Source organism: Emys orbicularis, chromosome 16 (assembly GCF_028017835.1).
Source record: "Emys orbicularis isolate rEmyOrb1 chromosome 16, rEmyOrb1.hap1, whole genome shotgun sequence".
Lineage (NCBI taxonomy): Eukaryota > Metazoa > Chordata > Testudines > Emydidae > Emys > Emys orbicularis.
In genome coordinates this window covers 23,065,294-23,090,912 of record NC_088698.1, presented here as the reverse complement: position 1 = coordinate 23,090,912, position 25,619 = coordinate 23,065,294, and the positions used below count along the sequence as shown (strand labels likewise).

Sequence of the window (25,619 nt, the reverse complement as noted above, 5' to 3'; positions counted from 1 at the left end):
TCTTCCTGCCCCTTATACAAAGAATGAATTCATAACCTCACAATCAGTTGACAAAACCAGAGTGAAATTCCTCGCGGCTTTCTTATTTCCCTCCCCCTGGTTTTATTGCATTTGCATTCTGCTCTTGTCACCTCTGATCAAAGAAAGATAAATTCCCTCTTTGCTAAGGAGCAGAAAGACTTTCCTGCAGTACACAGAGTAATGGCCTCGTCGGTATATTATTCACATTCCTCTCTTTGTACTTGTCATTTCTCCATATCCTTGATTGTTGTATAGACCATAACTCTTAGTGGTTTTTATCTAAGGCTCCTCAAATAAGGGAGTGAATGGCTCAGGGGACTGGTACAGGACTTTGCATTACCTGGCTTACGTAGAGTGTAAGTCCAGTAGCATTGTCACATGATGGCTGTTGGGCAGCCTGCATGACAGGAGGGATCTCAGTCAAGTTCTTAGTGGACAGGTGCCAATGTCAAAATCCCCATCGCAGATGACTCTCTTGTTGTCTTTTCCCAGCAGAGGCAATAAGGTACGACTGAGCTTCCCTTATACACTTTACAGGTGGACTCTCCAGAATAGCACGGTGCCACATTGGCGAGGGGCTGTGGATGTGTACGTCTGTGGCCTTGCTTCATTTTGGATAGACAGAGGATATTACAGCAATTCAAAAGCATTGAAAGTCACGAATCAGGTGCAAATATCATGAAATTGGATTAAAAATTGATTTTTAATACTAGCTTTTGGGTTCTTTGTGTTGGCCTTCTGGTCTCTGAGCTTTTAGGGTGTGCTCATGCCTTGTTTACAGGCTTTCCCCCCACAACTATGAACGCAAGAAACTTACTTAAAAAAAAAAAATTAAAACAGAGATTCTCACATATTCACTTGTCTCCAGGAGCTGGGGCTTTAAGAACCCACCCACCCCCAATGGCATAAGACTCGCGATTAAAAACATGAGACTTGGCAACACAGCTGCCAGAACTGCCAACCCAGTATCTTTCACTACCACTAAATATCACAACATAACCATGTCTTTATATTTGGTGGAAGATAGTTATATTAAACTTAAATAAGGAAACATAAAATATTATCATCTTAGGGTGGTTGAAGATTGAAGGCTCAGAGTCAAAGAGGTGATAAGATAGTGGGGAAACTCAGAGTGGTCAAAGAAGATTATAAACAGAGACTGGATAACAGGTGTTGGGAGATCTGAGAGCATGAAGCGGGGTTCTGTGGTGGGTATCTGAAGTCCTGGGGAGGGCGTGTGTGTACACTCCGTGTTTCACTTTGAATTTTATTAACCTATTACAGATACTGCTGCTTAATAGCTGTTTCAGCATTTTCAGAAACCAAATCATTTGGCTGCTGCTGTAGCCTGTGCAACCCTAAATCAGGTGCTTGTGTGTCCTGATATCCTGTCACATGCTATTTAGGTCTTGTGCATTTCTGCTGCATCAAGCTGAAACAAAATGATTTTCATCCCTGCAGTTAGGCGTCGGATGCAGTTGGATGAATTGAAATGACTTTCGGGGAGAGCCACGGAGGGGGGGGGAAGGCTCCCTGGGAGGTGGGGAGGCAGCGTGATTTTGTTTATTTTTAGTCCTCTCAAAGGAAATGGAAAAAAACTCAGTGACAATTATAAATATATGGGAAGAGGGGGGTTTAAATACTGTAGTACTAGGAATATTTGAGCAGTTTAATGTCAGGTGGGCACTTACACTAGGGTGCTGGCCATTTGCCATAGCCTCTCACTCAGCCGCTAGCAGCTGGTCGTCTTTGGATACACCCCGCAGCCCTTCCACTGATTCCTGCAACAGCACTTCAAAGGAATTGGACAATTCAGTGGCCTATCAGGAGTTCCCTTTCTCCATCGTGGCTCCAGCTTTCCACAGCCCTCATGGACTCAGGCTCCAAAAGAACAGGTCCCTAAAGGAGAATCGGTTGTGAGGGCTGACAGCTGGAGGACAACAGAATCCTAGTGCATGACTTACCATTCAATAGAGGCCAATAGCGCCATCCACTCTGGCCAGCACAAGACTGAACTTTCCACAGGAAATGGTCTACATGATGGCTTAGAGGGGGCTTTCGGGAGAAGGAGCTGGCTGCAAGTTCTTCTTTTTTTGCATTGCAATAACATCAGAAGGCCCCAGCTGAGATCAGAGCCCCATTGTGTGAGGCGTTGTGTAAACACGCAGTAAGAGACAGTCCCGGCCCTAAAGCATTTGCAGTCTGAATAGACAAAGCAGACAAGAAGGATTATTATCCCCGTTTTACAGATGGGAAACTGAAGCACAGAGCCTAGATGGCTGCACTAATTTGCTTCAGACAAGCTGGGGATGAGAGCTGGGTTTGCTATAGATGCCTGGAAGGAGGGTCATTGTAAACCATCTTGGTACCTCGCATCTTGGTTCAAACTCTCCCACAGTAGGATATGAGTGACTGCTGTAAAAGTTAATGGTAGTTCCTGGTATCCTGAAACAGGAGAATTTAGCCCCACTTATGTAACATGCAGAGAATATAAGTGGGCTTCTGTGGTTGGGAGGTATATAGCCAAGGCTTTTCAGGTCTGGTCATGATATCGCAAATTTATAACGGAAAGAATGTATCCTGAAGAGGGGTGTTTCTTCTCACTAATGTATTACATAGTAGCTGCGAGAACCTTTTCATTTAACTGAGCAAATACTTTCAGATGCCAGAATTACCTATTTTCTAGAGGTCCCCTAATTACCTGTGTTCCTCTTGTCCAGCAGCCTCAAGAAATGGGCCTCCACCCCATGCTTATTGAAAACCACCCTGTCACTTTTGACGTTTCCTTCCGAGAACAAAACAAAATAAAATAAAACCCTCTGCACCGTGATGTGACCCAACTGCAAATGGAATTCAAACAAACAAGAAACGTAAGAGTTAGGCCTGGAGTCAGCGTCTGCTTTCATTTCCACCAATGAGGGGTAAAGGTGGATGGGCTGATTGGGTCCAGTGATGGATGATTGGGTTCATGTTTGGCTTAGGCAAATCTTGTATTAAGGAGTAGAGAGGGGCCTGGGTAAAAAAGAGGCGGATGGAAAAATAGGGATGCCAGGGGAGATGTAGCTGGGAGCAAGCCAAGTGGCAAAGAAATATGGAGAGATTGGGAATGGAGGAGGAAGGAGTAGAGAGGGTGGAGGGGAGAATCCTGGGGAATAAAATAAAGTGTATATTATATACCCTGAGGGCCACTTGCACCCACCAGGCTTGGAAGGATGGTTTGTCCCTAATGCAAAGCACTGGTTTCTTCATGCTTAGAAAAAAGATGTGGCTGTTTCCACTCAATCCCCCTTTAAAGAAAGAAAAACTGTCTGTTACAAAACCAAAAAGTAGTTGCAGTGGTTCCCCCAATCCTTGAACGTTGTGAGAGGCACCCATCCCCGATTTCCTCTTTGCTTTCTCATTCCTTAGCCACTTGAGCTCCCATCACGTGTCCCCTCTGCCTCCTTGCTCAGATCGGATACTGGGCCTAGCTGGTCACATGTTGGTCCCGTTGCACTGCATTAGAGTGCACATTAGGGATCTGAGCCGACCCCCCCCCCCCCGACCTCCGTGGAGTCTTACTATTCATTTAATTGGGCTTTAAAAGCATAAGCTACTAGCAGCAGTCTCAAGGCACGAGAATCTGAGCTAATACTGGGTAAACTCCGAGCCCATTTGGGAGGTTGTATCACAGATCACTGGCAGCCTTAAATAGATTAAGATTCAATTCTAACATAAAGAGCTGGCAGCTTTGTTCAATGCATCCGACTAGACTAACGTCACAGCATTTCCTGCATACTGTCAGCATGCAGAATTAGATGGAAGATGCAGTTGTTCTGAAACAGAAGAACAGGAATAAGGGTGCATATGCTAAGGTGACTACATACAAATGCAAGGATTATGGTGAAAGAAGAGCGATGGGCTGTTACCAAGTACTGGAGTCTGTGTGCTAATATTAAACGAAACCTGTAGCAATAATTCTCAGCTGCTATTCTCTGCACTCTGTGTTGACTGCAATCCTGGTGCTCACCTAAGCGTAAGGATTGTTCATGGCTAGCGCTACTAGCTACCCCAAAAGGGCAGATGGAGGTGGCTGGGCTGAACGGACCACTGACTGGTGCACATGTAACACCTCCTTGAGCGTTGTACCAGTCAATGAACTCCCAGCTGCATGCCAGAGAGCTTTGGGAAGCGTATTGAGATCTCTGGACCGATCTCCTTAGGGAGCCATGTTAAACTAGACTCATCAAAGCACAATATAATATACTGCAGGGCATAGGTGCTGGATTGGATTTGTCCCCCTGGGTGCACCACCCACCGCTCCACCCCAAGGCCCTGCCCCTTCCCCTGAGGCCCCGCTTGTGCTCCGCCTCTTTCTGCCCACTGCTCCACTCCCTCTCCTAAGACCCCGTCGTCATGCCGCCTCCTTCCACCCCCGCTCCGCCCCCTCCCCTGAGGCCGCCCACCCGCCTGCCGCTCACTGCTCTCTGCCCTTACCCAAGCACTTCTGGCCACCTGCCAAACAGCTGATCGGCAGTGCAGCCAAACAGCCGTGGCTGGTGGGTGCTGAGCACCCACTATTTTTTTTCCCTGGGTGCTTGAGCCCCTGAGCACCACGGAGTCGGCACCTGTGCTGCAGGGGACAGACCTGCATGGGCTCTTGGAAGATGGACTAGCTGATCGACTGCAGTCATTCTTTTCCCTTTCTAATTTCTGTGATTCTGTGAACCCCCTGAGAGCATTGTAAAGCAGCGCCCCTAGAATTTGACCGGTAGAAGCTCCCAACATAACCGTTCATTTATGGACATTTTCAGGGCACCCGTCCCTCTTTCTAACAGGTGAAGCTCAGCAGCGTAGGATTCCTCTTAGGAAAGAGGGAAAAGCAGCCTTGAGTCTGCCTAGCTGATGGTAACGTGTAGCAGTAGCAGCTGCCAGAAGGGGCTGAGGAGAGGATTAAAAATACAAAGGGACTGCAGGGAAAGATTACTTCAAAAAGTCACTTAGGGTCTAAGTAATAATCCTAATAAATGCTGCAAACTGTAAGTATTTTTCTCAGTAATGCTCCTGCCGTGTGAGCTAGGGGAATGCCATGCACGCTCAGTTTAGAGATCTTGTCATAATAATGGAAAGTGCACGCAGTGGCGAGCATAATCTCGGTGCATTTGTTTATCTCAAAAGTGTCTGCAATCCTATAATATAGATCTAGAGAGGTCATCTTTAGCCCGCGCAGCAAAATCCCTCCTCGGGATTTACCCACGCTGTGCTTCCTGTTTACAAAGCACACAGGTATGTGTGTTGGACTGCTGCTTGTTTCAGTTTCCTTTAGCGGTAAACCAGGGCAGAGGGCAGCCTGTCCAGTTGGGCAAGGGCCCCATCCTGCAACCCTTACTCACTCATGTAGCGCTAACTCACATGAATTTGGGCCCCAATCCTGCAGTGAGGACCTTTCAGGGGCCTTTACTTGGTGTGATTATGCAACGGCTCTTTTAAGTTCCTTCCATACAAAGTCTGATGTGCCTACTGCTGCTTGCGTTGTCCCAGTTATTTTTGAATTCAAGGTTAATAAGGTGTGATATATATATGCGCCCCTCCTTATTTAGGTGTTGTCACTGACTAGGAAATGTTTGCTGTCAGGTGTAAAATGGCTGCCAAGAATTCCTGGGAAAATTCTCTAGGCACCAAAAGACATTGTTGCTCCTGCTCTGGTCTTCATCCTGCGTTGCTTGTGCACCCAGAATTCCCCGTTTACTTTGGGGGAGATGATTCATGTGCTTTGAGGTGCAATTCGAGGGGAAGGGCTAAACTGGTGTCAGATTTGAAAGGAGCCACAGTGAGGCCTGACCACAATATTAGTATTGCCAGCCCCAAGCGTTCAAAGATCACGAGTCAAACTTCATAAAATCATGAGATCGGCTTAAAAATCCTGAGATGTTGTTAAAATTAATAATAAATGAGCGGTTCTCTTTATTGAAAACACTTGGGTTCATGTTGCCAATCATTCCTCTGCACCTGGGAGGGCTAGAGACTTCTTTCTTTTTAATGAAAGCTGAGATTCTCAGGTGTTCACATGACTCCAGGAGCTGGAGCTTTAGGAAAAAACACCAAATATCATGTGACTTGTGATTATAATTGTGAGGGTTGGCAGCGCTGTGATATCCTATAAAGCCCTGAGCCTGCGGGGTTGGGGGCAGGGAGTGAGAGAAGGAAAGGATTTATCTGACCCTGAGAATAATTGGTGCATAGGTAGAGATTTGGGCCAGCTCTTCTGCCTTTTTTCTAACTTGTTATTCCTCTGATGATTCAAGCCTGACACTGTCACCTCCTTGCTGGCTTCGTCTAATCCAGTCATCCAGGGCGCAGGTCAAGCAGGGTTTTTGTGACAATTTAAGGAGCTGCCTTGCCTTTTTTTGTTAACGCTTCTGTGAAGTGTCTCAGTGTTAAATAGCCTTGACACATTCCAGGAAGGGGAAGGATCTGGATGAGGCAGAATCCCAGCACCACTCAAGGCGCTCTGTAATACTGTTGTTTCCCCTCAAATCTCTACTATCCAGCTGATCCAAGTTAAACACAGTAGAGGCCCCATGACAGCTTCCGTGAATGCTCCGAGTTTGCAATGTTTATCTTTGCTAGAGGCAGAATGTTAACAGGTTGTAAATTCAGACTGAGTTTCCTCTCCGCCTGAAAGACAGCCCTAGAGTCTCTACATACTGTAGATCACTCCTGAATATATATTTTCTCATATCCTCCCTATAATCCCTTAACAAATGCTGTGGGGAAAGTATTAGCTCTCAGTGCTGGGGAAAGCAGTTTTGCTGGGAGATGTATTAGAAGCTTATATGACTAGTTCACTGACTCAGAATAATAATAATAATTGGCTGGGAATTTGAAGGGATCGCAAGTGTTAACAAACAGCTAATTGCCAAAATGGACCTGAGCTGACCCAGGAAGTTCCCCAAAGTGTTCAGATTCTGGTTCTTTCGGTTTCTTTATTTTAAATGTTAAAACTGTAGCTGGGGGGTAGGGGGCACGCTGTTAAAAGCTACCTAAGGGATATGATGCACCAATTCCCATTGAAATGAATAGGAACTGGGGCCCAGATCCTCAGTGGGAGTTTAGTGCCTAAATACTAGGCCAGGGTGACCAAATCCGTGGGGCACCTTTTGAAAATCTCACAAACCGTGCCAAAGGACTGCCCGAGAGCATAGACGCCTCCCACTGCCTCCCCGAGAGCCTGAGGGAAGCGAGAGAAAAAACGGGCCTTCGCGGCATGCCCAGGATGTTCACGAATCGAAGCCCTGGCTAGCCAAGCAGGGTGGAGTTGGGAAAGTGAGTTCCACACTGTGAAAGTAGAATGAATTATATTGTAAAAATAGAATGGATTAAAGAAATGCTGTATGTACCTTTAAGCAGAAATAAGGAATGTTGAAATACAGGTGCCAGGAAAAGGAACATTAAGGCATAAACAGTGAGTCCACTTAAGCTAATGGTGGAACATTAGCCGGAGATCTGTAAAAGTTAGTAAGGAAATTGAATATGTATGTCTAGCCTCAGGTAAACTTGTCAGTTCTGCTTTCTTTGTCCTCTTGTTAAGTTTGCGCCCTTTTTATCTGTATAAAATAAGGTAGTGTGAGTCTTGCATGGTGCTCACATTATCTGAATGTATTAGCAGAGCGCTGTGCTAAAAAACAGAGTGGTCTAACAAATTGTGAGTCCTGAAGCTAACTTTGACGACACCCAAGGATCCTTCACACACAGCGCCCTGCCAGCAGCCTCTTCTTGTTTATGTCAAAGAGGCTCCAGTTGGAGGCTTCCGTTGAGTTGATTGTGTCAATATGTCACAGGGAGGGAGGTGATTTCTCTGGATAGCCAGGCTCACCTGTCACTCATAGGGATGGGTGAAACAGAACCAAAACTTGACCGTCGCTATCATGCTGACCAATAATGCCTCATTGGTTCCATGTGCTCCCCCAGCCACCTGTCTGTATTCACGACAAGAGACATCAGATGTACGTAGATGGGCAGCTCTTTGGGGCAGGGAATGGCTTTTTGTTCTGTGTTTGTACAGTGCCTAGCATAACAGGAGCCCCAACACAGACCAGGACCCCAAGTGCTACGACAACACAAACACAAATAACAATAAAAGCGTGAACCAAATCTGTTTGCTGGCACAGCGTAAAAAGTTTGATAACTTTGTTCATGATTGTTCACGTTCGCTCTGCTCTGCACTTGCCCATTCCAGATGCCCAGATTTATAGCGTGTATAGAGAGTGGTATATATCACTTGTCAATTACCATCTACTGGAGGCCTTCCCTTGACTATCCCATGAGAAAGCAGCTTCCTGGAGAGAAGGGGCGGGTTGGTGGGCAAGACTTTCCCTAACAGAATGGTTAGTTTAACAGGCAATTTCCTGCAATCTAGAAATCCTAGATACCAAAAGCTATCTATAGGTGACCCATCACATTTACCAATTGTGACTGAGGCTCCATTGTGTGAAACGCTGTATCTGTGCATAATAAGAGCCCGCCCCAGCTCCAAAGAACTTGCAGGCTAAATAGACAAAGGGTGAGAGAGAGAGAGGAGGTATCGTTATACCCATTTATTAATGTAGAATTTAAGCAAAGAAGGATTAAGTGACTTGCCCTAGGTCATACAAGAAACCTGTGGCAGAGCTGGACATTGTAGTCAGATCTCCTGTGTCCTAATCTGGTGCCTTAACCACACAATCATCCTTTCTCATTAGAGGTTCTGCACGTACTCAATGAGTATATTTGGAGGTTATATGCCACTAAAGTCAGACTCCATGTTCCATTCAGTCTCTGGCTTGTCTGTTGTGACTGGCAATGAGGCTTTCAATTGTTACCATTTCGCAGTGTAGACATCTGTCCCCTGAGAGCTAGAGTGACACCCCGGGCCTCACTTCACACAGGAAGACGAAAGGAAAAGACTTTCTTAATAACACAAACCCTGTTTAATTGTTGCAGTTAGGCTCCTGCGTGAGTTTTATGGATGCCTCAAGATGGCTATAATCTGCTGATTTGCTATGGAAGCAAAGAAGAGAAGGGGTTGACTTAAATTATGGCAGAAAGAGGTTAAATTTCTTTTGGCAGAACTTGAGAAGGTCAGAGACTTGCTGGAAAGTGCAGCCCAGGAACAGGTCTCAGCTACCAGGAGAGGCTCTTTGGGTTAAAAAAAAAAAAATGGTCCTGAGATGAAATCATTTCTTACAATGTGACCTTCAGAATGCAGTAACATTCGGTGCTCTCCCATAGCCTGGGCAGATCAGTGGCGTATACAAGTGTTAGCAAATAGTACAGGCAGGGTAGGATTTGAGGCACCGGAGAAGAGCAACCAAAAGGGGTCAGGGTTTGCTAAGTCAAAGCAGAAGATTTTATTTATAGTATATAAAATTTAGAAAACTTCTTACTGAAAAGTCATACAGTGCAGCACCTGAGAAGGTGGGATTGTTTTGTTTGTTCTGTATGAAGCAGCAGTTGTTGATCTGAGGGTAGACTGTGCTGGGATCAAAGAACAGCATGCCAGAGAAAGGATGGAGTTTAAATGGCACACACAAGATTCAGAGCTAGCTATAACCTTCTGAAAAGAAAACACACTGGCAGGGAATGGAGGGCTTAGCGCTAGAAAACGGTTTCAAACCTAATGTCGGTCACAGGTGAAATTGAGTGTTGTCATCTCAACTCAGACTTTGATTTTGCAGCGGAATCACGTATGATTGCAGGGCCTTCGCTGTTAGATCTCTTGTCAGTATCACAACAATCCCACACAATACAACACCACTGGGAGCAGGGCCGTCCTTGCCCATATGCAAACTACGCAGCTGCGTGCTGCTCCGGTGGCCAGCCTGATCCCCCGGCCGGCTGAGCCGTCGAGGAGAGCTGCCCCTGCTCCCGCTCTGCCCCCACCCTGCCTCTTCCCACCCCTGCTCCGCCCCAGCCCCGTCCCCACTCCACCCCTTCCCCTGAGCTCCATCCCAGGGGACTGAAGCAGGGGGCGGGCACACCCTGCACTCACCGGGCAGCGGGAAGTGGAGCAACCCAGCCCCAACCCACTCCACTCCGCTGGCTCGTCTTGGGGGATGGTTCCCTCCTGCCCCCCCAAGCCTGCTCCTGCCCTCCACAGACCTTGGGCGCAGCTCCCCCCCCCCCCACGGAGGCCTGGGACCAGCTCTCCCCTCCCCTCCCGCGGGGGGTGGGGGTGGCTGCGTAGAGCACCACAATGTCTAGGGACGGCCCTGACTGGGAGTGTCTTGTTAGGAGCTGCTCCTAGTTGAACTAGGGAGGTGTTGGAATTTAGGATTGGCAGGTGAAGAAATTTGCAGAGGTCATAGCTTGCCCTCTCGATATCTTACGGTTGCAGGTGGTATTCACCCATCATGACCATAAACACGCACCCAAGATTTTAATTTAAAAGGGAAAATTTTAATGTGAGAAGGCTTCAAAGAGTCATAAATCACATCTTCCGCTGTGGCTGTTGCTGATTTAATTGCTATTTGGATGTTCTGCATTTATCAGATGCTTATTACGTATAGTTACTGATAAACTTGAGGTTTCTTGTAATCTAACAGCAGAAGAGACACCAAAATGCAATAAGAATGACAAGGTTTGTATCTGTAGTTGATTTGAACACATTAATTATGTTTATTTGTCTCTAAATTTTACACTCTAGGGAGCCTGAGACATTTTAGGCTTAAATGAAAGTTTGCCGATGAAATTGAGGACTTCAGTTTTTGATTGGAAAGTGTGAAATTAAACCAATTTGGTTTATTATTGTGGGGTTTTCTGAAATTCCTTTCTTTAGTCTTGGCAAGAATTATCCAGTGATTTTCAAATGTAAATTGCCAGAGACTGTCTTCTGTGAAGTCAAGATGCTACTTGTTTTTCATGCCAACAAAATGCTCTAGCTATCTGTTGGGGAGAAGAGGGAGAAGCCCCCAAATCAGTCTGAGACAAATCTGAGCTATAAGTTTTTTGTAATGCAAATTAATAACCACAGAGATCCAGGCAAAACAGTCAAGCTTTCATCACTCAACATTCTGGCTACTACGTGGAAAAGGGCTTCAAACCCATCCTTAGAGAAACCCTGATTCAGTGTGAACCTGAAGCTGACCTCACCATTACTCTGTCCAATTGTAAATTGAAGGTGATTCATCTCTCTACTATGTGGTTTATTTCTGCCAAAGGATCAAAAATTACAGCCCCAATCCAGCAAAGCACTTAAGCACATGCTTAGCTTTCAGCATATGAACAGTCCTATGCATATCAAAGATTCTGCTCACATGCTTAAAGTTAAACATATTCTTTGGTGCTTTGCTGGATTGGGGCTTATGTTTAGATCTTTCCTCATTCTTTCTTCCGCCATCCATGTGGCTCACCTGTGGAGGACGGGGAGGGGAGAGTGCACACTTCCTCCTTTCTTAGCATATGGCCTGCTGAAAGGAAGCAGGACTCTTCCTTTTGTCTCACCTTGCTGACTGACTGGTGGTCCTGTCTCCGTTTCAACTGCTGGAGTGAGTTCTCAGCTGATCAGGGACCCCATGAGAGGAGCAATGCAGTTCAGTGAAACTTCAAGGACAAGGGTAGGATTTCAGATCTTTGAATACTGGATTTGATAGGGAGGCCATAAGCCTTGGTTGGGTTACTATTGCCAGGGACGTAGTCAAAATGGTTGAGGCGTTCTAGCAGTATTCCTGTGGAATGTAGCTTATGGCCATAGCAAGGCAAAACAGGAGAATTTTGGTCCTACTTTGGACAGAGGTCCAAAACCAACACCTAGAGGCTATATTGGATGCTTTAGAAATGCCGATAGTCTGTATTCTGAGATGTAATTCTTTGGGTGTTTGGACAACCAAATGCCTGGAGCAAATATAACCACTTCTAACTCTCCAGAGAGCAGCAGTGGTGGTAGGTGAGGGATTACTTGCTCGGTTGGCTGATGGAAAATGTGGCCCACGGAGATGGAAAAGGAAGCATGAAATAAAGTATGAAAGCTGGAAGACAAAATTTGATTTGCTCGGTTTTGACATTGGGGTTCGATGAACTCAAGTACGTCCTGCTCGCTTCTGATGATTAGACCCTCCTGCTGTTGGGGAAAGCAACTGAAAAGCATGATGTGGTATAATTAGCCAAATGTTTCAGACGGGATGAGTGGCACGATGGGTTTCTATAGGTTGGCACGATGCGTTTTGGAGAAGGGAGGGATAAAATGAAGTGGCTGGCTGAGTGATCCTATGGGATTGAATAGGCACAGCAGAGAGGAAAATTGTTCAATTGGGGAAGTGTGCTCTGAGGAAGCCTGGAGTACTCCAGCTGCTTGTCATCTCCACTTATTGTCACCCACCACACTTGCCTCAGTTTAAAGAATGTGGTATATGTATAAACGCTACAGGGGTTAGGGAGGTAAATACCGGAGACTGGCAAGCAATTTGGCCAAGGAGTCTTTAGTCTAGGGGTTTATTGGGGAGCTGAGACTTACAAGTTTTTATATATAAAGTTGGTACGATTGGTTATTTTTAATGAATATTTAATTACAGCCATACAACAAGGTCAACCAATCTTTGGAAAGGAACTAAATAGACTTTGTTCTGCTAGCAGTCAGATATCATAAGTAAATTAACATTTAAGTGAAAACATTTGTAGCATGTATGTAGAGACCTACTTAAAAGTACATGGTACTCAGTATGGTCTGACCTAATTCTGATTCATCCATTGACCTTGTTATATAAAACTCAGTGCCCTTTTTAGAGGGCGAGTAACAGATTACACATCTGCATATTTATTTAGGAAGCTTAGTCTTCTGGGTATTCATACCCTAATTCCAGTGCTAAGTGCAATCACAACATTGATTTTTTTCCTTACTAAATGTAACCTACTTTATTCCTGAATAGAATGCTTCTTTAAATGGGTTTTACATAATGGTAGATGCGAAGGCCACTCATCCTAATGCCCAATAGTGTAGTTAATTAACAGAACGGTATTGTAGCCAGGGCCTTTTGTCCTCTGGTACTGGATTGTACTACTAACCTTGGTCAGATAAAGTGTCCCCCCTAATAAACAAGAGTCCATCCATTGACTATTTCGAGCTCCATGGTTGAAAGAGCAATTTGTAACTCCTGAGGAAATTGTAATCGTAATCAAAATTCAAACATCGTGAATCCGATTTCAACTGACACTGTGCCATTTCAAAGCCGTTTTCAAGTGGAAGAGGCACAAAAGGTCTAGGTTGAAGATCTTTACCTCTCTTTCTTTGGTGAGTTATTAACACTTAAGCAGTGGGTGTTCTTCAGATATGGATTTCAGAGGTTTTATCAAATTTCAGTGCCAGGCAAATTTCAGTGCCAGGACGGCTTATTTTTTTAATTAAGAATTTGACCAAATATTAAAAAAAACCTTAATAAATACCCGAAGGAGAGCTGTTAGAATAACTGATTTTTCAGTTTGTGACGAACTGAAGAATTGGGGGGGAAATAGTTTCAGGTCGACCCAAAATGGAAAATGTTTCAATTTTTTTGGTGAAACGAAAATTTGATTTCAGTGGGAGTTAGGCCCTTAGGTGCCTCCTGGGATTTTCAGAACCACGTATCTGCATCCTTAGGTGCCTAATAACCTTTTAAAATCTGGTCTTCAGAGCCTAATTTTCCATTGTGCTCTATCCCCTTTCCTCCAGGCTTCCACTGAGGTAAGCCCCATAAGGACAATACACCAGTGGCATGAGTTAGAACAGGACTTAGGTTGCAATAAGTAATGCTAGGGCCAGGCTGTTGCAAAATCAAGTTGTTGTAATTGACTGCTATCCCCTGCACACATGTACGAGAATCCAACTCTGACTTTTGTGAGCTCACAAGTGCTCTGGAGATGGGAACTGTATCAGTGCCTATGTAGATGGATAGGTCTCTCTCAATCTTGATGTCCTGTAATGAAAATTGATTGTCACCGAAATTGGAGTCATAAATTTTGCACTTAAGAGAATCTTCAATCACTTTATAAACTCTCTTTAATTAAACCTGACAACATCCAGTGCTGATGTTATTAGAGGCATAGAATGAGATTAACTAACTTGTCCAGGGTCACACAGCAAATCCATGGCAGAAATGAAAATACAGACCCCAGCTATAATCAATAGATTACGTTCTTTGTATGGTAAAGTTTTCAAAAGAGAATCTCCTTAGAATGGCATTATAGAATGAGAGGACCCAAAAGACAAAAAGCAAGAGTATGAACCAATCCACTATTAATGCCACAGAACTACAAGTATATCAGAAGGAAGGAAGAAGGTTGCTTCAAAGAGCTGCTACTGAAATCCATGCCAGTGGAAAGAGTCCAAATGAGACTCCTATGATGTATCTAAGCCTATGTACATACTACCTCTTATGTTAGTATAACTTATGTCACTCAGGGGTGTGAATAAGCCACCCCCTGAGCAATGTAAGTTACACCGACCTAAGCGCTGGTGTGGACAGCGCTATGTCAGCGGGAGGGCTTCTCCCACTGCCGTATCTACCCCCACTCGCGGGGGCTGCAGTAAGTAAGTCAACAGGAGAGCTCTCTCCCACCAGCTTCAAGCATCTGCACTAGCAGCACTATAGTGGCACAGCTGCTTCGATGCAGCCGTGCCGCTGTATGCCCTGTAGTAGCCATAGCCTAAGTTTGGGTTCCTAGGACTTTGTGTGGGTGTTCCGCAAATTTCTCCCTAAGTGGGGAATTTTTGCAGAAATGGGGGAACAAATCCAGCGTGTAAATTTTCTTACATTCACAGTTGCTGTCATAAACCACCCCCAGAGAACCTGGCTTTCTCAAAAAGCTTCACAACATGAAGATGGTGTGATCATGATGGTCCCTTCTGGCCTTAAAGTCTGAGACTATGGAAATATAGTTAATTTATCCTTTCAATAAAATTAAAAGGTTGCCATTGGTAGACAAAGCTCAGGTCTGCATTAATGACAGGTTTCAGTGGTAGCCGTGTTAGTCTGTATCAGCAAAAAAAACTAGGAGTCCTTGTGGCACTTTAGAGACTAACACATTTATTTGGGCATAAGCTTTCGTGGGCTAGAACCCACTTCGTCAGATGTATGAAGTGGAAAATACAGGAGCAGGTATAAATACGTGAAAGGATGGGGGTGCTTTACCAAGACTGACCTAACATTGCCACAAGGACTCCTCGTGTTTTTTTTTTTTTGGTCTGCGTTAATGTTATCCCTCCTGCTATCTTTACCAGGTTCAAATGGATTTAAAAACACCTTCAATGCTTTCCTTAATGCTGATCTATTGAATTTTTTTGAGCTACATTAGGAAGGCCACAGTCATGAATTACCCTCTTCTAAATATTTCACAATCGCTGCTCCCAACAGGGCCAAGGTGAAGAAGGGCGTGAATATTCTGAGCGCGAAGACAAGCGATCCCCGGCAATGGGACGTGAAGCAGGAGGTGGGGAATGGTGGAAAACATTCAACCACGACCGTTAGCTGTCAAAGGATAGCACCAAATTCAAGGAACAGGTAAGAACGCTCACATCTGCTCAGCATTACACTCATTTATATCCCCGGTGCCATCCATTGCTTGAAAGACTGAGGGCTCATGTTAACCACTACTTAGTAGAGCTATTAAACTTACAGCCTGGAAATCTGGAGACACTTATGTTAACTACGGCACCATCTGCTGATCTATAACTGGGCATCTCACTTTTCAGACAATAAAACTCCTCAGTTTAAGCTGAAATGAATAGAATAGAGCTGTTTTTTTTTCAGCATGAATGTCTTTGAAAGGTCTTTACTGAGCATAGATTTGTCTGGCTTGATAGCTTTGACCTTGTTTTGTCCGTGGTTGGTCCATCAAGTCGCCAATGAACTCTTCTATAATGAGCCTTGATAACTTATAAGCATTAGTGTGGGATCCTCATGCAAAGCTTTCGGTATTGACAATGTTCAGTATAATAGAAAAACGTTTGGGTGGTGTGGTGTGGTTTGGTTTTGTGCCGTATGTGGACAATTATTTTCTCCCAGAATTTTTCCAGCCTGAAGTCCTCTGTGCCTGGTTGGGCCACTCTGAGATATACCAGGAGGAGGAGTCTGCCTTCCTTCTCACCATGAGGCGTAGAAACTTGTATGGATAATGAGTACATTTGATAAGATAAAACCAGATGAGGTATAAATGCTGATGCTCTAGGGCATAAGCCAACCACTAACTGCCTGGGCATAGGAAGAAATCCACCCTGTGTCCAATGCAGTGTTTCTTGTACCTTTTATTGACGCATCTGGTACTAACCACTGTCAGAGACAGAATACTGGACTCCAGGGAGCACTGGTTTGTTCAGAATGGCAATTCCTATGTTTCTGTGTTGTATGTTTTTGTTAAGAGTTAATCCAGCTGTAACATACCCGTTTGTGACTGTTTCTCAGGTCGAGTCTTCTCCCATTTCAGACAATAAGAATTATATCATATGTTTCAATGGAAGCTAGTTTGGCTCTCATTGCATATTACCATAACGAATGCTTACTGCTCTCCTGTGTATTAGATCCGTGCAAATGTATGATCCATATAAAACCATGTGATGCTTGCTTGGGTTGGTGTTTCATTACTACCTCAAGTCTTAGCCCAACCTTGTTGCAGAGGGTCATGAAAATTCAATCCACCTTAGCTTGGTTTGTGACATCCCCTGCAATTGGTCTGAAGATTTGTGCGCTATTCCTTCAGGCACAGGGGAGTTTGAGGAAGTTGTAATCATGTTTTTACTCTGTGCCCGGACAACGAGAGTGCATAGCAAATGGTAGACTTGCATAAAGTGTTGAAACATCTGTTGCCATGAGCGGCTTACTGGCTCAATCCATCTCCGCTAGATATCACTGCAGTTAGTGGGATTTGCAATAGAGAGTTTGCAGGAGAAAAGAGGAAGAATAAATCATTTAAGCCGGCCAAATAACGGTGTTTGAAAAGCAAACCAGGGCTTTAGAACCAGCGTATAATGCCAAATGTATTTACAGCTGTGGAAATATAATACTCAGGTTATCAAAACCCAAATTAAATCTTCTTAATCCAATTTGCATCATGTCTAATTAACCTATAAAAATATTTTTAACACTGATTATGCAAATAAAAGTGAATGTGTTAATTAACACCTCTTGCATTTGCGTATGTAAATAGCCCTTTTCTTTCAAAAGCATGACTGGGCTAGGTTTGAATGGAATATTAATGCATTAGGAAGAATTGGATAGACCGAAACCTTGACGCCATTAGCTCTTCAACCACTGTGGAAGTATATGCCAGCTAATGTACTGAAATACAGCTTTTACTATATGAAGCTGTATTAATGGGATTTCCTCACTGAACACAATGAGTGCCAGTTAGGTGTCTCTGTACTGATTTTCCATGGGGGATGCATGCCGAGCGATGGACATTATGATTGTTATTGAGTGTCATTTGGAGCCCTCTCGGTGCAAAGCACAAATATTCTATTAAGCTAATTTAATTTGGCTGAGGATTTCAGGCCTCTAATGGAGTCTTTCTGAATTGCCACCAGTTTTTTCAAAGTAGCGTAGCAATGTAGCTTGTCTGTACAATGTAAAACATTCTGGTGGGTAAGGTCAGATTAGAAAATGTGAGGTTCTGCTTGGGAGTTTCAGCTTCCACGTAGTTTAAGCTTCTCCTGCTGAAACTCAGTGAACTTGTAAACTTATTTGAGCAGAGAAAGATGTTTTCCATGATCGGTGCAAAAGGGCTGTTAAAACGAAGCAAATAAAGATTTTTATTTCTCAGCTGTGTTACGAAAATGGGATCTGTTCACACAGCTTGCCGTGGAGATAATAGCCAGATGCACAGTATAGTGTTTTTCCTCCTAGCACGATCAGCTCCGTTCCAGTAAAGCTCAGAGAACCAGTTTAGCAGGGAGAGAGGAGGAGAGGCCTTTGAAAGCTGTACAGTCTTCCCCCGGCTTTGCAACCTACCTAAAGAACAATTGGTTCTCCCCTTGGGCAGTTACGCAGCCCCAGTTTGGTAGAACCATCCTGATTCTCGGTGTACTACGAAATACGGTCTCCTGAAAATTAGTCTGGGCCAGCAAAATGAGATTGCATCCCATTGTTCACTGGGATCCACAGGGTTTCTTTGCGAAATCATGATGTGATGATAGAGTGCTGGTGCTGCAATGACTTTGTCGAGCACACACATAGGAAAATCTGCCCTTTATGCCTTTCTTCCAGGCAGCCCCCATCACCTGGAATCCCTTATTTGCTACACCACCACACTTTGCTCTTTCAGATTCCTTAAAACTAAGGTCCTGATGCAGCAAAGCACACAAGCACAAACTCACCCTTGATTTCAAGTGCTTTGCTGAACTAGGAGATAATACCTTCCTAAGGGCCTGTAAACACTACTGCTGTCCTTCAAAGAAGCATGGATGAAACAAAACGGATTTTAAATAAAAAAACAAAAAACAAAAAAAAACCAGATAAAACCTAAACAATTGTGGAAGTGACTAGATGCTGTTAATTTCCCCCTTGAGTCACTTTGCTTTTTCTTGCATCCTCCCCCCCCACCCTTTTGTATGTTGTTTGTGTATTTATATTGTAAGCTCTTCAGGGACAAGGACTGTATATTCATATTCATGTTAGCTTAGTGCCTGATACACAATAACAAAAAACATGAGGGGGTGTATTTTATTCCTATTTAAAATGATGTACTATGAACTCCTGAGAATTTAGGTAAACCACACGTTCCCAGGCTCCATAAACTTGTATTCTGAAACCCCAAGGCCATAGCACATTACCTTCTGCTCATCAAGAAAGATTCCACCGTTAAAACAGAGTGACTTTTTGTTGCCAGAAGCAGCTTGAACCCAACAGTGCCTAGGTGCCCAATAACATAACAATTATGAAACACTTAGAGGAGAGGAAAGTGATCAGGAACAGTCAGCATGGATTCACCAAAGGGAAGTCGTGCCTGACTAACCTAATTGCCTTCTATGATGAGATAACTGGCTCTGTGGATGAGGGGAAAGCAGTGGATGTGTTATTCCTTGACTTTAGCAAAGCTTTTGACACAGTCTCCCACAGTATTCTTGCCGCCAAGTTAAAGAAATATGGGCTGGATGAATGGACTGTAAGGTGGATAGAAAGCTGGCTAGATCGTCGGGCTCAACGGGTAGTGATCAATGGCTCCATGTCTAGTTGGCAGCCGGTTTCAAGCGGAGTGCCCCAAGGGTCGGTCCTGGGGCCGGTTTTGTTTAATATCTTTATTAATGATCTGGAGGATGGTGTGGACTGCACTCTCAGCAAGTTTGCAGATGACACTAAACTAGGAGGCGTGGTAGATACACTAGAGGGTAGGGATCGGATACAGAGGGACCTAGACAAATTAGAGGATTGGGCCAAAAAAAACCTGATGAGGTTCAACAAGGATAAGTGCAGAGTCCTGCACTTAGGACGGAAGAATCCCATGCACTGCTACAGACTAGGGACCGAATGGCTAGGTAGCAGTTCTGCAGAAAAGGACCTAGGGGTCACAGTGGACGAGAAGCTGGATATGAGTCAACAGTGTGCTCTTGTTGCCAAGAAGGCTAACGACATTTTGGGCTGTATAAGTAGGGGCATTGCCAGCAGATCGAGGAACGTGATCGTTCCCCTTTATTCGACATTGGTGAGGCCTCATCTGGAATACTGTGTCCAATTTTGGGCCCCACACTACAAGAAGGATGTGGAAAAATTGGAAAGAGTCCAGCGGAGGGCAACAAAAATGATTAGGGGTCTGGAGCACATGACTTATGAGGAGAGGCTGAGGGAACTGGGATTGTTTAGTCTCCAGAAGAGAAGAATGAGGGGGGATTTGATAGCAGCCTTCAACTACCTGAAGGGAGGTTCCAAAGAGGATGGAGTTCGGCTGTTCTCAGTGGTGGCAGATGACAGAACAAGGAGCAATGGTCTCAAGTTGCAGTGGGGGAGGTCCAGGTTGGATATTAGGAAACACTATTTCACTAGGAGGGTGGTGAAGCACTGGAATGCGTTACCTAGGGAGGTGGTGGAGTCTCCTTCCTTGGAGGTTTTTAAGGCCCGGCTTGACAAAGCCCTGGCTGGGATGATTTAGTTGGGAATTGGTCCTGCTTTGAGCAGGGGGTTGGACTAGATGACCTCTTGAGGTCCCTTCCAACCCTGATATTCTATGATTCTATGATTCTATGATAACCTATTCTGAGCTCCATTTGACTTGTGATTAAGATAACAACCTATTGATTAGGGGGAGTGGAACATAAACAACTCCTTTTGCAGTTCGTGTCCCTTGTCGGTTCTCTTTTCCAGGGGACAGTTGGCTGAACTGAAATGTGTCCTAAAGATAGATGAGCAGATTTTGGTTGCTGTCTTAGCTACTTAAATGTCCTGATCCTGGTGCATCATCTCCCTGCCGTTCTTAGCACCAGCCTAGGGACATATGGCCAGTTTAAGGCCTTCCCCATGCTCCCTGGGAATAGCCTCAGTGCAGAAGGGGGACGGACAGCAACCCCAGACACAAGGTGTTCCAGGACAGATCAGGGGGTGGAGTGGAAGGTGGAGCAGCATCAGAGTAGAGGACATTGAGAAAATGTGGAACGGGACTTGACTGGGAAAGCCTGTGCTCTGGAGATTCTGTCCTCTCAAAAGGCCCCCTAGGGACCATTGCAGCCAGGATGCAACTAAGGGCTACTTTGGCTTGATATGGAAGCTGATAGAGCCCTCGAAGTGCCTGAATGAGGCAGTCACAAACTGCCTTCCTTCCATCCTTGTGCTGGTATCTGGGCCAGTGCAAGGATGAATTTGTTCCATTTTGTGTGTGTGTGTGTGTAAGAGTCAGAGCAGTCAGTGGTGGCAAGGAGTCACTTGGTGCTTGTAAGGGAATCCTGCTTTGTTGTCTAACATTGGTTGTGTATCTAACTGGGTAGAGGAAGTGAGTGTGGGAGAATGAAGAAACTTGTTAGAAAAACTGACCTGATGGAAAACTGCTACAATGTAACGCTTCATCCCCTTGGCTCTGAACCTTTGAGGGACCTGTGGATTTATCGCTCTCTAGCCATCTGCCTAATAAAGAGCCATACTCGGGGAGAGTGCTTCCCGCTCACATATCAGACTGTGTCACAGTCATTTAGTCCCATCCCCCAACACACATAACACATCGTTTTAACAGGCTGAGAATCTCTGCAGTCGTACAGAATGAGCTGATGATGTTACTGAGTTGCATTTCATATCATCAGGATGCAGAGGAAACCAAAAAAGCCATTAGAATTCTCTGCAGGTCCTTGGCCTCATATGATGCTATAGATCAAGTGACTCAAGCATGAAACAAAAGTGCTCTTGTGATTAAAAAAATAGGGCATATGATCAGCGTGTTTCAAAGTAGTAACACATTGGGTGATGGTTTGTGTTTCTGGCTTTATATTTCACCTGGAGATAAGCAGTCCCCTCCAACATTCACCTTCTCACATACCAAGGTATTATTTTAGAGCCTGTATCCTCTCCAGCCTGCACAGTTTGTGATCAATTAACCAGGAATCTCACAAAGCTCAGAGGCCTGGTGGCAGTGAATTAAGCCACCCACTGACCTGAAAACACCGAGGTTTGATCAGGGATCGCTGCTGCTTGCACTGGGTATCCAGATGTTTGGTGCTTAAGGATCAGGGTTTCTCTCTGGAGTTGTTCTTCTGTGGGGTACTTGAGTCGGGATGGCACGTACCACTGCTGTGATATTAGGCAATGGGAAAAGACCACAGGATTTCATGGGGTAAATTTACAACAGATGCTGGATTTGTGCCTGCAAACATTTGTATGCATAAACTGGCTAGTTAGCCATGGGAAAAAGCTGAGCGGCCTCAGGTTTTTACTGCTGATGAACCCACGTGACTAACAATTTCCATTCCTTTATCCAGGAGGTTGCGCATGAGCAAACATGGTTGGCTGAATATTTTCTTTTAAATATTATGCACATTTAAGTGCAAATTGGGTGCAGCCCTTGGGCTACTGGCAAGGTACCAGTGTGACCCTCAGAGCTCCCAGTGTTGGTCATCCCTGAGTTGTACTGTGAAGTGAATCTGTCTGCTCAGAGTGACACATGGGATTGTACCTGTGTATCTGTCCTTAACATCAGTAGAAATCACACAGCTAAATCCTTATCTGCGGCTTTAAAAGTATTCCCTTCCCCTTTTATTTCCTTACCTCATTGAATTTCTCTCTGCCTGTTTTCTCTGCAATTTAGGGTTAACCCCTCCCCCCACCCCCAGTGCCTTATACAGGGCAAACCACGGCAAAGAATCCTCCAATGAATCATGTGAGTGCCAGGACATCTGCACAGACGGCGGAGGAGCAGCCAGATGCACATTGTAATAGCGTGTTTTCTAGGTCACAGAAGTCTAGGGTTACAAGGTTGCTTCCCCAAGGAAGCTTTCGTGAGGACGCTCTCTCGCTGCTGTAAATGTCTGGAGTGTTCATCTAGGCAGGATCGCGGGGTATAAAGCCCCCTGAACTCTTCCCGTATCAGGGAAGGAAGCAATCTATTTCTAAGGTCGAGGAAAATCAGGGGTATGTTCAGCGACTGTAGCCCCAGCCCTTATGCCCGCCATAGATGCTAAGTAGGTGCATGCACCTGCTGTCTTGCTGGAGAAGGTCTGTTTTTCATTCTCTGGCTTCTTTGGAGCTTGTGGTGGGGCGGCGGGGCAGCAGGCCAGCAAAGCAAGACTAAAGCAGTGTCAAGGGGCGCTCTCTTGAGCGTTAAGGAAAAGTAAATTCTGTGGGAGTCCATGTGAAATGAGTGTTTTGCTGAGGCTACGTTACCCTTTCTGTTCCATACTTTGACTGATTCGGCTCCGGACGTATCAAACGTCAGCGTAATAATAACCACCGCAGCTCTCATGGCAACAAGCTGCAACCCTCCGAGGTAGATGGGAGGGTGAGCAAGCAGACTTATCTTTTAAACAGCTGTTTACTATCAGGAGTTTCTCCTGGTCTTCACATGGAATCCGACATAAATTTATATGGCCTGAGTTATTAGAAAAGGTTCAGGCCAAGGCAAAAGACAAATAGGATCTGCCTAGCTCAGAGGTCTTCAATCTGTGGGGTGCACTCCCCTAGAGGGGCACGGAGTAATGTTGGAGGGGGGCATGGCTGGGGCCTGGACCAGCCCCCACAGGGGGTGGGGAGGGAGCAACGCCCAGCTCCATTCCTGGCCCCGGCCCTGGCCCCATGTCCATGGTCCCAGCTGCCCGCCCTGCGCCCGAGGGTTCTGCACCCAGCCTCGGCTGCAGGCCTCAGCCCCTACCCAAAAGTCCACTCCCGCTCCCAGCTGTGGCCCCATTCTTGGCTTCGTTGCCCCTGTCTGCATCCCCCCCCTCCCGGGCCACGGCCCCGCTCCCAGCTCAATGGGGAGGTGAAGCAAGGGGCGGGGGGGGACGCAAGGTAAAAAGTTTGAGGATCACTGGCCTAGCTGGTACAGAGGATACCAAAGGAAAAGTGGTTTCTTCCTTCTGGCTGCTGCATTCCATTCATTCCCTTCTCTTTAAAGGTCAAAATAGGGCATCATAGACCAGCATGGGATTTTCAAAAGCAATCGTTGCTGGCCTTGAAGTCAATAGTCAAGCTCCCATTGGAGCAGAGGTGGGCCCAATGCTGAGTGCTGTTGGAAACACCACTCCCAGCCTGCATATGGGAGAGTGCCTTGCCTTAGTCAAAGGGCCGGGCTGGTGCTGTGTGGGTTCATAGAGAAGAAAATAATAACTGGGGATGAGCAAACTGGACTGGATACAATAAGAACCATCCATGATCTCTTAGCAGGTTCCAAAAGTTCAATACACACTTTATATTTTATATTTGCCTCCTCTGCAATTGCTGGTTCTGTCTGGAAGCAGAAGGGCTGAAGAACCGCAAGGCAGGTTGGTCTTAGGGCACTTCTGGCCCACCTAGAAACTTCACAAAAAAGCCCCTTCTCAGGAGATTTTCTGCTTAGATTTGCTGGCTCAGCAGCTTTGGATAGTTCGGAAAAGCTTTTTAGGTGATTATCCAAACCAAATGATTTAAACCTTTTGTGGTTTGGCTATCGCATGTAATATCCTGGCCCGGCTTAGAGACCTCAGTTCCTCCTGGCTACCATCCTCGCATTCCATTCTGGCTGTATGTATTCTGATCGTTGTTTTGTTTCATTAGTATGTAAATAGCGCACACAGTAGAATATACTAAATTGAATCGGATTGTGCAATCACACAAGAATGGCATGACTTTATATCCATTCCATATTGAGAGACTGACTCAATAATAACTGTAAATTACAAAGTCTAGGGTGAGATGATGCTTTTGATTTTTAACAAAATAAGCATCTTTCAGAGTGACTAGAAAATGTACTTTCTATCTGCTTTCCAACCTGGGGCCCAAATGACGTCTGTTTGGTGGGTGTGTTTTTTACCGAGCTCTTGGCATGCATAGAGCAGCAGTCTGACTGTCACCTGCATGTCCTGCGGAAGGCCAGTCCATTACTGCCACTTGCATGCTGCAGTCCCCTGCATCTTCGCCTCTAATAAGCTGTCTTTGTTAACTAGGTTATCTAGGAAAATCTCTCTGTGGTGCGGCACTTTCCTGGACTGACACTTCTGTTTATTTTCCTCTTTGCACATAAAAGCACAAGTTCTGATTTTAGTTCAGGTCAGCTCTTATTTATCCGTGTCACTTGGCATATTTGGGGATATTTTCGCAGCTATGGTAATGCTGCCTTGTGATTTGGAAGAGGTGGAAAATAAGGGACAAAACGATGCATAGACAGGGTGTGTGTGTGTTTTTTTTTTTTTACAATCTTAGAAGCAGAAACATCTGCTAGAATCCATAAACAGCTGAGTTCAGCAACAGGGCATCATGCTGTTGAGCAGCTCTGCTTTCCTCTCTAACTTACACAGCAGTGAAAGGAAATAAATCAGTCAGGCAATAAAGCATGAAGCAAAATTGGGTGGGTGGGGGGGAAATCCCCAAATCAACTCTTTCTAAAAGATTGAATAAGATCCCCATTAGTGCTCACTAAAGCAATCTGAATTATGCATCTTATAGACAGAAGCACACTCCACTTCTCTACGTGAAGAATTCCATAATAATAAATCTCACCTGAACTATTCCGATTAGACTTAGACTGCAGCACAGGAAGCCATAGGATGGAATAGGCCCCCAAGAGAAGTTGGTGGAAGTCTGGTTGCTTGAGACTTTTATAACTGGACTGGACAAAGCTCTAGGAAATTTACTGCACTGGCAGGGAACTGAATGAGATGATCTTAAAGCTTTGTTCCATCTCTAGCTTCTGTCAAGTCTGTATCAACTAGCACACTGTGGACAGTGCCCGACCATAGTTTAAGTAATAGTACATATTCGTCTGAGACCCCTGCCGTTCCCTGGGCATTATGGGCTGAGCTGGAGACAGGTGGGTGGATTCTGTATTGACTTACAGAGCTCACCATTACAATGTCGTAACTTGCTTCACATTCACAGGCCTCAGAGATTTCACAGTTATTTCATATTCGAAGTATAAGGGAAAACCTTGGCGCTCCCTCTCCTGTACAACTACATGGTAATGGTGACCATTGTATGAGCCCTGCACAAATTGATTATATATGTGCAAAGCATTTC

General features: G+C 45.1%; 1 protein-coding gene across 1 annotated transcript in view; it reads left to right on the top strand.

Annotated features, from left to right (window-relative positions):
• The window catches only part of TMEM132C (transmembrane protein 132C), a 213,259-nt gene that overhangs the window by 65,893 nt on the left and 121,747 nt on the right, over window positions 1-25,619 (top strand). The window contains exon 3 of the mRNA XM_065417982.1: window positions 15,363-15,509. Within this exon, the coding sequence (XP_065274054.1) occupies window positions 15,363-15,509 (147 nt within the window). The remainder of the gene's footprint in view (window positions 1-15,362; window positions 15,510-25,619) is intronic.